This window comes from Mus musculus, chromosome 19, assembly GCF_000001635.26.
Source record: "Mus musculus strain C57BL/6J chromosome 19, GRCm38.p6 C57BL/6J".
Taxonomy (NCBI): Eukaryota; Metazoa; Chordata; class Mammalia; order Rodentia; family Muridae; genus Mus; species Mus musculus.
In genome coordinates, this window is record NC_000085.6 from 32142248 (window position 1) to 32155324 (window position 13077).

At 42.7% G+C, this 13077-nt stretch overlaps 1 protein-coding gene across 23 annotated transcripts in view; it reads right to left on the reverse strand.

Moving 5' to 3' along the window:
- Positions 1 to 13077, reverse strand: part of Sgms1 (sphingomyelin synthase 1) — a 267159-nt gene that overhangs the window by 19521 nt on the left and 234561 nt on the right. For 21 of the 23 annotated variants that reach the window (XR_001782566.2, XR_003952764.1, XR_003952765.1 and 18 more), the window contains one exon: positions 499 to 616. The exons of the other annotated variants lie outside the window; for them this stretch is intronic. Coding sequence is in view for 16 of the 21 variants with exons in the window: in NM_144792.5 (NP_659041.3) it covers positions 499 to 616 (118 nt within the window). In the remaining 5 variants the exon portion in view is untranslated. The remainder of the gene's footprint in view (positions 1 to 498; positions 617 to 13077) is intronic. 23 annotated transcript variants of the gene reach the window in all.

Below are 13077 nucleotides of genomic sequence, written 5' to 3' on the forward strand. Positions count from 1 at the left end.
GTCTTTTCCTATTTGATGAGATTCCAAAGGCTTTCTAGTTAAAAAAAAAAATCTATTCTGAGGTAACAGTTACTTGATTCTAGGAATAAAGGACAGGTTCAAAACCTTCCGGGCTACAAGAAAAGATAGCAGATGCAGGACCCCACGCTCTTCCCAAGAACAGTGTCATACGAATTGGCAGAGGACTGCCAGGGGCTGGGAGTGGGCCTGCCTGTCTCAGCGGAGAGCATTCCCATAGCTCCACAGAAGGAGAACATATTTAATAGTCTGGCAGGATACAAAGAGCTCCACTCCCATATAAAGCTCCCATTGGTTCTAAGCTGGGAGGGGCTGGCGAAGCTAGGGAATTCTGAGAAGGGCGTGGCTCTCTGGTCCTATAGCTTAGGGACATTCCCAGAAATGAATCTTAATCAGTTTTCATCTTGGCCTTAGTCTAAGGTCCCCAGGGCAAGAAGAGAAACAAACAAAAGTGGGAAATGACAGGGAGGAGTAGTTTACCTTCGGAGAACAGTTGAAATGCATGCCAGGTACTGGGAGTGTAGTTACATACATTGTAATACACCGATACAGGTACAGCGTGCCAACTATGCAGAAAAATCTTCTGCTAATAATAGACCTAGAAAAAGGGAAAAACAGGGCAGATTCTCAGTCAAGAAATTCCGCAGTTTCATTTACTCAAAGTTTTCAATGACCCAACAAAACAAACCCAGAAATCTAGTCAAGAGCTTGAAATCAGAGTGCTACAAGTTTCACTAGCAAAAGACCTGGATGGGGCATCGCAGACTAACGTCAGGTGTACATAAAAAAAAAACCCAAAAAACAAAAAAACCAAAAAACCAACGTGCCATTAACTGGCCAAAAGGAACCACAGTGATCCACAGTGCTACAAATCAGGCCTCACGGGCCTTAAGTCTGCGTTGCTGCCGCTCAAATGATGGACAAGTGGAGCCCGTCCAGAATGGCCAGAGCCTGTGCAGCGCAGGTGGCAAATGTTCAGCATCTCTGTCCAAACAGCAGAGATGCTGAGAATGGCATCAGAACGAGAACTATAGATGTTCTGCTGTTTAAGAAGTCGGCCGCTAAACTGCTACAGCAGTGTGCGTAGGAGACCATCAAAGAAAAGAACCATGGAAGACAGAGCCCAACCCTGACAAGGCTCCTGGTAACTCTGCTGCCTCAGAATAAATAAAATGGGGCAAGAGCTCTAGAAATGAAATCTGGAAATCCCTCACACAGGGCAGGAATAGACAGGCAGCTACAAAATATGAACAAGAACAAGAAGCACTAGTTTCTTGGGATGAATACATGAATATCCCAAGTCCTATGAATTCTTCTAGCACCAAAGCCCATCTGTTTCTTGGACTTAACCTTGTCAATGCAGTCCTAAGCATCCTTAAACAAGACCCCTCTCTAACTGTCTCCCGGCCGGCCAGTGGGGCAGAATCACATCCTGTGATTCTTTTCTTTCAGGCTTGGAAAGTTCAAGTTGCTCTGGGGAAGTGTGAATTAAATTAAATGGAAAATTTAGGAACATGGGATGGGTTTTCCCTTACCATTATGTACTGTGTACTGTATCTATTTTTGCTCAAGATGGGCTGTTTTTTCTAATTGTTGTTTCCATAAGAGGAACTGAGTAACCCAGTACCATGTGATCATATACATACATACATACATACATACATACATACATACATACATACGGATATGAGCAAAGACAGCTTTCTGCTCCTCTAGCAGCCTTTCACTGGCACACACACTCCACACAAGTTAACTGAGGACTGGTGAAGACTGGTGGGTATTTTGTTGCCTTCTCTATGTTTCAGAAGCTGGGTCAAAACTATTGTATTAATGTTGACTTTAATTGTTTCTCTTAGTCACCTGTTCATATCTCTCCCGATGGGCTAAGAATTTATTCTACTTAAAGCTCTCTTGCAGAGGTGGGTACCACTGGTTTCAAGTCTAATGAAAGCCACAGCACAACGAAAAGTAAAGTCTAGAGATGTCAGTCAAGAATACCATGAGGGAAGTGCCAGGGTGAAATGAACAGTGTGAGCTGTTGTGGTCTGGCTGTATGCTAAAAGCAGGGTATGCATGGTTCAAAGGATTGTACTCCTGTCCTAAACTCAAGAATCTCACACAGTTAGAATTCTTTTTCAAAGCTTTTAAAATTCATGATGTATCCAAAATAAAATAAAATAAAATAAAATAAAATAAAATAAAATAAAAAGAGCCTTGGAGCCCAGTCCCAGCGATTATATCCACAAAACAAGTCCTGACCTAAGGCTCAGGAATCATTGTGGAGGAGGGAGCAGAACGACTGTAAGAGCCAGAGGATCAGGGAGACTGCTGTGAGACTGTGCCTCCTAAGAATGTCCCAAGTCACATTCGTGAGTCTCACCTACATGACTGCCTAAATGTGAGCTGGACAAGGATGGCATCGACAGGCACGAAAAGTGGCTGGGTGAAGACCACGAAGCCTCACCCCTAACACAAAGGCTCCAGGCAACTAAGAACTGCTGCGGGTGGGAGACACAGTCTTCCTCCGAGACAAGCACACCAATTGGTTATTCCAATAACAAATGGGCAGTCCTGAAAACATACACGCAAGTAATATTATACAGACAGAGCAGTTGTATTTATGTATTTTGGAATATATATGTATATACATATATGCTGGTAACAACAATTAATGACAAAAGAGGCCATGGATTTGAAAGATAACAAAGGGGTAGTATATAAAAGGGATGGGAGGGAGGACAGGGAAGGAAGAAATGATGTAATTATATTATAATTTCAAAAATAGAAATAATATTCTAAAAAGAAAAAGAATTATAGAAGGAAGGTTCATGGGATGTCACTAGAGATCAAGCAAATGCTAACAAGAGTTAGATGCCAGATATAATTCCCCAACACCAAGATATTCATCAAATGCCCAGAAATATGTCTTTAATGTTCAAAAGTCGGCATTCCTATCTGCTCACACTTGGAAATAATTATTGTATCACAGATTATATCTGCAAACAGATAAGTATTGTTCCTTATTACTGAATATCAGGCTCATTTCTGCTCCCCCCAAATATTGTATCTACCAAATTTGCTTATAAAAAATATGAGTACAGGCGTTGATATTTTACATACAATTCAGACTTGCTGAAAAAGCATGCTGCCTCCAGTGCAGGTGACTTATAAAGCTGTGTTGGGCTGGGGCTTTGGGTGAACATAGTTGAGTTCAGGCCTGGAATACAGGCAAGTACTGTCTCACTGAGCCATGGCCCCAGGCTGCTACTGAACGTTTTTAACATTGAAAATTTTAAAAGGAAACAGGACTTAGAATCTGATTCTGTGACTCAATGATCAGACTGAATGTAGCAGTATCAGACTGTCTCTGGCACCTAGCACAAAGGTTTAAAAATCTAAAAGAAAAATGGCCGAAGAAAGGAAGACACTGTAAAGTTCAATTAATACTGGAAAGTGATTTGGCTCCGCAAGCTGTCTTTGCACAGCAGCAGGACACTCATAATTCTTGGCTTAGAGTAGAACACGGGCTGCCTGAAGAAGTATATCAGCACAAAAACATCTTTAGGGTATGTTCCTTGTCTCCATTCCACACACACACACCTAAACACAGTTTCTTGAGTCCCAGGTCTCAGACACCCTGTGTAGCTAAAAGTGGCTTTCAACTGCTGACCTGTAACTCTATCACTAAAGTGCTGAGCTGATGGACTCAGAATTAAGTTACTCTGTTTTCCAAGCTTTTAAAGACAAACATAGTTAAAGAAATTATAGATAATGACCATTCTGACCCTCCAGAGTTAGTACTATTTCCTGTACTTTTTCCATTTGTTTCTAACCCATTTCTTGGATGTAGATTTTATCACCTACTGCTTTCTGGAAGCTCTTAGCTTTTAGAAACAAATATGTCCATACACAAAACAGTGGACCAAGCATCAGACTCACAACTAAGAGGCAGCAAATGAGGAAGATGGCATGCAGTGTGATACAGAATCAGAGGGAGCCATCCTGGGCAGAGCTCAAGGTGATTCGAGCATGCAACCCATGGCAGACCATCACTGGGCCACAGCAGGACCACCAGCATCACTGGGCCACAGCAGGACCACCAGCATCACTGGGCCACAGCAGGACCACCAGCATCACTGGGTCACAGCAGGACCACCAGCATCACTGGGCCACAGCAGGACCACCAGCATCACTGGGCCACAGCAGGACCACCAGCATCACTGGGCCACAGCAGGACCACCAGCATCACTGGGCCACAGCAGGACCACCAGCATCACTGGGCCACAGCAGGACCACCAGCATCACTGGGCCACAGCAGGACCACCAGCATCACTGGGCCACAGCAGGACCACCAGCATCACTGGGCCACAGCAGGACCACTGCCATCACCGCGGGCTAGCTAGCTTTACCTTTAACAAAGACTTTCTTGGTGACCTCAGTCATCTCTGTAAATCTCCTATGAAATTTGCTTCTTCATCAGAAGGAGGAGGACAAGGACACTACCTTCCTTCTTAGTAGGGAAACAGGCTAGCAATGGATGGAAAGGCTATGGAACAGAACTAAGAATGGGGTATCACAATACTTACTTTAACTTGCTTAGAAAAACATGGGAAATTTTGTCAAATTTCTCCTTCCTGCCTTTAAGCTTTGTACCATCTACTTCGTTTCATATGTGTGAGTACCTGAATATATGTATATGCACTACATGTGTGCCTGCTGCCTAAGAGCCTAAGGAGGCCTGAAGAGGCCCTGTCAGACCCCTGGAACTGGCATAGCAGGTGGTTCTGAGTCACCTGCTGTGAACGCTGTGCAGAGCCAGTGCTCCTCACCTCGGAGCCATCCCTCCCCCCCTCATTTATTTCTTAAAATGACCCAGCAATGCATGGCTACGATTCCTATTTCATACAAGGCAAAACTGAGTCTCATGGAGTCTAAACTGAAGTATAATTACATAAGACAAAAAACATGCTTAACAGCACTAGAAATCCCATTATTGAGTACGCACAGGTGAGTTAAGATTCTATTATACTTTAGTTAGATTTTAAACTTAATTTAATTTTTTTTCATCTCATGCTTTGTGTGATATTTTCAATGGACTAGAACTTTACAAAACATTTTGATAATTTCCTTATCTGTGGCTGGTCTCACTTGACTCACAAACTAGAATAGAGAGACTTGAGAAAATGCCTCCATAAGATCTGGCTGTAATATATCTTCTTAGTTATTGATGCGGGAGGGTCAGCCTATTGTTGGTGGTACCATCCTTGGGCTGGTGGTTCTGGGTGATATAAGAAAGCAGGCTGATCAAGCCTCGAGAAGCAAGCCAGTAAGCAGCACCCCTCCATGGCCTCTGCACGAACTCCTGCCTCCAGGTTCTTGCCCTGTTTGAGTTCCTGTCCTGACTTCAGTGGTGAACAGCAATATGGAAGTGTGAGCCAAGTAAAACCCTTTCTTCCCCAGTTTGCTTTTTGGTCACGGTGTTTCTTCACAGCAACAGAACCTGTGACTAAGACACCTTATTCCACAATAACTATGAAACCACTGATAATCTAGCACTTTCACGAAGGCTTCAAACAATACATGTGTCATGTCCTGTTTATTCAATCACCCTTACACCTTCTCTTCCTTAACCCTCCACTTCATCTGAATTTCCAGTGACTGTTTTTGGTATCAATCTGTCCTCAGAGTAATTCTTGTCTCTACGGTCTCGGTGTTTGTGAGACTCTCAAATTCAAGCTTAAATCCGATCATCAGTGATGCCATCCTAAGGCTGGAGCCCTTAGGAATGAGATAAGCGTCTATTTAAGAGATTCGCAAAACACATGAAACTCAAGAAGAACAAAGACCAAAGTGTGGACACTTTGCCTCTTCTTAGAAATGGGAACAAAACACCCATGGAAGGAGTTACAGAGACAAAGTTTGGAGCTGTGACGAAAGGATGGACCATCTAGAGACTGCCATACCCAGGGATCTATCCCATAATCAGCCTCCAAAGCTGACACCATTGCTACGCCAGCAAGATTTTGTTGAAAGGACCCAGATATAGCTGTCTCTTGTGAGGCTATGCCGGGGCCTGGCAAACACAGAAGTGGATGCTCACAGTCAGCTATTGGATGGATCACAGGGCTCCCAATGGAAGAGCTAGAGAAAGTACCCAAGGAGCCAAAGGGATTTGCAACCCTATAGGTGGATCAACAATATGAACTAACCAGTACCCCGGAGCTCGTGTCTCTAGGTGCATATGTATCAGAAGATGGCCTAGTCGGCCATCAGTGGAAAGAGAGGCCCTTTGGTCTTGCAAACTTTATATGCCTCAGTATGGGGGAACGCCAGGGCCAAGAAGTGGGAGTAGGTGGGTAGGGGAGTGGTGGGGGGAGGGTCTGGGGGACTTTGGGGATAGCATTTGAAATGTAAATGAAGAAAATACCTAATTAAAAAAATAAAATAAAATAAATTAATATATATATACATATACATGTACATATATATACATATATATATGAGAGAGAGATCAAAGAGTGCTGGCTGGCGTTCTTCTACCACATGAGGAGAATGTGGTTACAAAGAGCAGCTAGAGATCCCGGCAAGATCCATTAGCCTTGGTCTTCTCGGCCTCCAAAAAGAAGAAACAAGCAGTTGCTGATAAGAATCTAGCTTGTGGTGTTTACTTATAACAGCCACAGTAAGATTACCCTAAACCCCACGAACAGTCACCTTCTTTGAACCCATCAAGTGGCTGTCAATTTCATCATGCACACACTTTATGTTCCTCACTAGGTCCTCACAGTCTTAGGTCTTCCTCGCCTCTGTCCACCACTGCCCACCTAGCCCACTCCCACCCTTCAAAGTAAATCTCTGAACTTCTACTTTATTATCCAAAGTTCTTTGAGCACTAGCTGCAGAGTCCCTTCTACTGTAGGTAGGACCTCTGAGACAGTGACTCTCTGCCTGGACTGTCTGTATTTTCCCTTTCTACATGCCTGCCATGGATATTCAGTTCAGAGCTGACCTCCTCTAAGGAAGCCCCGTTTCTTTTTATCCTGTCTTTATTTTTATGTTTTTAAAACTTCTTTCCAGCATTAACAACCCATTCACAACTCAGTGAAAGCAAAATAATGTGTGTTTCTAACACCAATGATCTCAGCACTGACAGCAGAGGCACTAGCACCAGAGGACCATACTCGTCCTGTTTAGAGCTTCGTCTCTTACTCCTGACAGCCCTTCCCCATTTCTGTCCAAACACATTTGCCCTGTAAGCCCTTTCATTTATTTACTGGAATTAATCTGCGCAGATGCTCACTGCCCCTCCACCCCATATCTGGCTTTTTTTATTTTTTTGCATTCACATTTTCATTTAAAATGTTTGCTGAGGCGGCTCCATTCAAACAGAGCTTGGTCTTAAAATTGCTAGAGATCAGAGACTGACTTCTGCCACCTCTCTCCTTCCCCTCCCTTTCTTGTCACCAACACAGAACTTACCCCACTCAGTATATAGCCTTTGAATCTCCAAGACACCAGAAGGCATACCAGGAAAACTCCTGGACTTTCACTCAGGGCTACTGCGAGGAACATTCAAAGGAAAGGCTAGTCCAAAGGATGAAAGGCCAAGGCCAAACTTGCAAAGAAATTCCAAGCAATGCTTTCTAGAGGACATTTGGCACTCACCTAGCACTTGGACATCTCTACAGGCAAGATGGTGGAATGAATCCAGAAACCCAAACTCCTAGCTCAGAGGGAGGCAGAGGCAGGCAGATCTCTGCATTTAGGGCCTACAAAGTGAATTCTAGGACAGCCAGGGCTACACAGTGAAACCCTGTCTCAAAACACCAAAGTCAAAACCAAACCAAACCAAAACCAAAACCAAACCCAAACCCAAAACCAAAAAGTGCTGCGCCAAGTTGACAAGGCCACTGTGGTCTAGAAAGGAAGCGCTGGCTTTAGCAGAACCATTAGGCCACCATGAAGACAATGGCTTCAGTGATACCCGAGGCAGAAGAGCAACGACGCTGATACTCTCTGGGAGTTGCAAACACTGACCACTGACTGACCCAAGGGGAATAGACCAACAGAGGCTCCAGTGACACCTCATGTAGGAGGTGACAGTGGAAGTGCGGCAGTGACAGAGGCAGGGAGAGGGCTCAGATTTACAGACTAGGTGCTGGGTAAACAAACAGTATGGAGGAAGAGAACTCAAGGATATTTGGGTTGGAAACTGGGAAGGACTGACAGGCTCTTTCCCACGGAGGAGTTGGGAACACCATCAGCCTGAGCACAAAGGACTCTACGGAAATGCTGTGGATCGATTTCTCCTCAGCATCATAACAATATGGGAGAAAAACTATAGCCATTCTTATCTTGCAGGTGAGGAAGCAACTAGGTAAGATTATAATATATCCATGTATAAGCATGGCACCAAGGTAAGATTATATAACTTATTTGCCCATGAGTCTGTCTAGCAGCTAAAAAGTCTGATATCTTTGTGCCAATATCAGCATCTGGTAAAGGGTTCCTTGCTACATTACTTCCATGTTAGAAATCACAAAGAAAAGCAGGACAAGTCAGCTATCCAGGGCCTCTCTGCTCAAAGACAGGTGGGAGCCCATCCCCTCCTGACTCATTTAGTTCCAGCTACCTCCTAAAGGCCCCACTTCCAAAGATCATTAACATAAATTTGGGGGATTAAGTTCCAACATGTGAATGTAGGGGGGCATATTAAAATAGTATCACTTACCATTATTAACCTGACTCCACACAAGATCATCCCTTATGTTGGATTCAGTGTTATAAATAAAAATCTTAATTTGATTCTTAAAAGGCTAATACAGAATAACTTAGTCAAATTGCTCTAAGATTAATTAATTTAATGGCTATCCAGGGAAATCTAGTTTCTACCCAATTCCTATGGCCTGGACTATTTAGGTCATGGAATCTATAATGGCAAAAAAGTCAGAGGAGGTGAGCCCAGGTAAGACTATGAGGGACTGAATCTGCTCCCTGGCCCCACAGTTTGTCTCACAACATTCCTAAAAAAAAAAAAAAAAAAAAAAAAACAGAAGAAGCCATGCAGAATACAAGAAGCTAGGGTACCCGTGACCTGGGGGTTCAGAGCAGGTCCCCAGGAAAGTGGGAAAACAACTCAGTCCTGAGTCTGGAGAGATGATGGGTCAGAATCAAAAGGGAGCAACAGCAACAACAAAAAGAAACATACAAACTTGGTCAAAAAAACAGAAAGTCAGATAACAAAGTTGGACAGGCCTAGTGTGGTGGTTTGAACAGAAATGGCCCCATATACGCATGTGTTTGAATGCTTGGCCCATAAGGAGTAGCACTATTAGGAGGTGTGGCCTTGTTGAAGTGTGTCACTATGGGGATGGTAGTACATAGTCTCCTTCTGCCTGCCAATTGAGACGTAAAAGTCTTAGCTCCTTCTCCAGCACCATGTCTGCCTGTATGGCACCATGCTTCTTGCATGACGATAATGAACTAAACCTCAGAAAATATAAGCCAGCCTCAAATTAAATATCTTCTTACATAAGAGTTGGCATGGTGTTTCTTCATAGCCATAAAACCCTAACTAAGACACCTTGACAACTTTGGTGGGACATCAGGACTACAGAATTAGGGACATTTGTTCCAAAATGGTTGTTCTGACATACAAGACAGCATGCAGGTAGGACCCAACTAAGTACATCGGCTACAATGTACAGAGAACAGACATGACATGACAGCTATCAGGGTTGGCAAGAACTTCCTGGCCTCACATTCAAATGTCTTCCAGATGAAAACAGCACACTGTGTTATTATAAAAACACTCTGCTCATCTGTTTTCACTCTATTTATTCATTTCATTCTATTTATGTGCTAAGAAAATACATTTGCAGCGAGTGTGTGGTATAGTGGGAAAGTTCAGGAGAGGACTTATACCAAAGAGCCTTCACTCCCAATATATGTTCTTATGGGATTCAGGACAAGTAAGTAGACCTTAAGTCTCAGTCACCTTCATGGAGAGAAAAGAATAGCACCATGTATTTTAAAAGGCTTATTGAACCAGTGATATAATGCAAGTAAAAATTTGTTACGCAAACAACAGCTATTTTGGAATCTGCCCCTTAACTGAACTGAATGGAAAGATTTTTTTTTTTTACATCTTGGAATGGATGAAGATTTGCAGAATAAAAGAGACTGAGTAAAGATAGCTTCGGCTATACATCGTGGGAAGAGAAATGAAAAAAGAAATAGAAAGGACTATTCTGAGCTCCTCTCTTATTTACCGAGAGGGAACTAAGATGGCTTACCAGCCAATCAAATAACAGGAGAGGTGTCTAAAACCACTGCAGCCACATGGAAGAGTCTGTGTTCCTGAGATTGAACATCTGAGGCATTGCTATGAGATCAATGAGACTCCCCTAGAACACATGTCTACAGAACTTCTCTGCTGTACCCTCAGTACACCTGTAGGAGGCACGGAGGTCTTTGTACTCATGGGCAAGCACTAGGGGGACTGTAATGTTAAACGCACGGACTGTTTCTTTGAGGGAAGGAATACATAAGCTGCTATCTGCCCACGAGGCTGAGAACCACGAGGCTAGGGTTAATATCTTGTTGACCTTTGGCACTATCTGTGTGGCTGGATCCTCCTCCAGACCCTTATTATAAGCTCTTACTTCTCAGTGAATATATAGGACCCATCGTTATGGACTTTACAATGAGTTTCAGTGCACTAACATCTGATCTATATTTAACTCACTTCTTTATTCATTCCTCAAAGAGATTTATCTATGCTTTGTTTTGCATGTGGGACAGAATGAATTAGCACCAGAATGCATCTTCATCAAATTGTACTGTACTTAAATGTGCCTATAGTAAACTACTAGGGGTCAGACCCCAGAAGGCTGAACCAACACTGACTAGTGAGTTGGGTTGAAGCAAACTGGCTTCTTGCTTCTTGTAGAGTGTTACTCTGCTAGCCAGGAGATTTCTGAGACCCCTGCCTATACCCTTTGCAATAATGCTTGGTAAATAACTAAACCAGAAAAGGAGGTTGGAAGGCCAATTAGAAAAGAGCCTTCTGGTCTATCATAAGACTAAGTAAAGTGACCCGATCCTAGAAAATGGCTGATGGAGGAACTTGGAAAACACTGTGTGTGTCTCTGTGTGTATATAATATTAAACATACAAGACTGTTTCTTTGAGGGAAGGAATACATAGCCTGCTGTGTGTGTGTGTTTGTGTGTGTGTGTGTGTGTGTGTGTGTGTGTGTGAATGCATGAATAAAGACCTGGAAAGAACTATTTCCATCAAATGTTCTACATCAAGTGCTTTAAGAATTTACTTAGTCATCAGTATCAAAGACAAGATGTTGTGCTGACAGTATCTGTGGTCATAAACTACGATGGAGACTGGAGAGGAACGAGTACTTTGATACTCAGCTAATGTGAAAAAAAGCACTGAAGGAAGTAAGCTAGAGCAAAATGAAAGGCAATGTTAGTGGACAGTCCTATGCGGTAGTAACAAATAGACCTATACGATTAAATTAGCATCTGACACACACTGGTGGCCATCACCCCAAAGAGCCTGTTCTCAGAAACTAAACTCAAGTATTAGAAGAAAGGGGAATGTTATAGTCTTATGGTGGCAAAACTCAACCAAATATACAAGATTCCCCAAACCACAACTTTGGTTGGAGATTAAAATGTGAGGTAGTATAGCACAGTGGTAGAAGAGGTGTTTTAGCACGAGGGAGGTGCTAGGCTCAGATATCAGCTCCAACTGCTTACATTCCCCCAACCCCCTACACATACACACACACACACACACACACACACACACACACACACACACACACGCACACGCACGCACACATATTTTTAAAATTGAAAGAGAAGAAAGGCCCAGTGTTAAGAATACTTCTGCTCTTGCAAAGAACCTAGATTTCAGCTCCTAGTTTCCAAGTGGCAGCTCAGAACCATCCAACAAATCCAGTTCTAGAGAATCCAATACCCATAGGCACCAAGTACACACATGGCACAAATACATGCATGCAGGCAAATACATGTACATAAAAACACAAGTCTAAAAAAAAAAACCAAAAACCCAAACTAACTTTGTCTAAAGAGATCTCTGGTCACAGAATACAAACTGTTGCTAAACACTAAAAACCCATCCTAGCACTGTGAAGATCAGCCTAGAAGAACAACACTGGGAACCACATGTGTGAGATACTTTTAAATGCAAATATCAAATGGTCATAGTCAGAATCTGTCCAATCATGTCTCTTAGTCTTCCCTTTGGGATCAGTTTTCATAGATTTTATTCAATGATCATTTCCACATAGCAACTAATCCCACTGTGACCCTGCAGCTCCTGATGATCTCTTACTTATCACCAAACACCTCTGCCACTGAGCTCCTTTGAGTCCACCCTGTAATCTGACACTCTTTTTCTTTTTTCTTCACATATTTATACTACCAATGGGTTGCTACTAGGTATATTCAATTCACACTTAGATAATCTGCCCCTCGCCCAAATGACTACCCCGTTCTTCTGAGGGGAGGGTCTGACCCCCAAACTATAGCAGAAAACACAGCACAGGATATGAGCTACTTGACTGTGTTCCAAAGAAAATCTATTCAACAACAGTTGTGAGAATCTGTGAATTAGTGGGATCCTCCCTCTGTAAGTCACATATAAAAACCAGGGTTTCATGAGCAGATCCAAAGCTTTGTATGAGAAACAATGTAACAAACCAGCTTTTTCCACTATGGCAACTGGTGTCTCAAACAATTCTCTGGACTTAACTTGTTCTATCCTATTATCTACAAAGTAACCATATAATTTAAAAAAATTTTTTAGCATGTTATTTGTATGTGTGTGTATGCAAGTATGTATGTATGTATGTGTGTATGTATGTGTGTGTGTGTGTGTATGTACGTATGCAAGTATGTATGTATGTGTATGTGTATGTGTGTGTATGTATGTGTGTGTGTGTGTGTGTGTGTGTGTAGGTCATAGGATAACTCATGGGATTCACTACTCTCCTTCCACCATATGGGTTCTGAG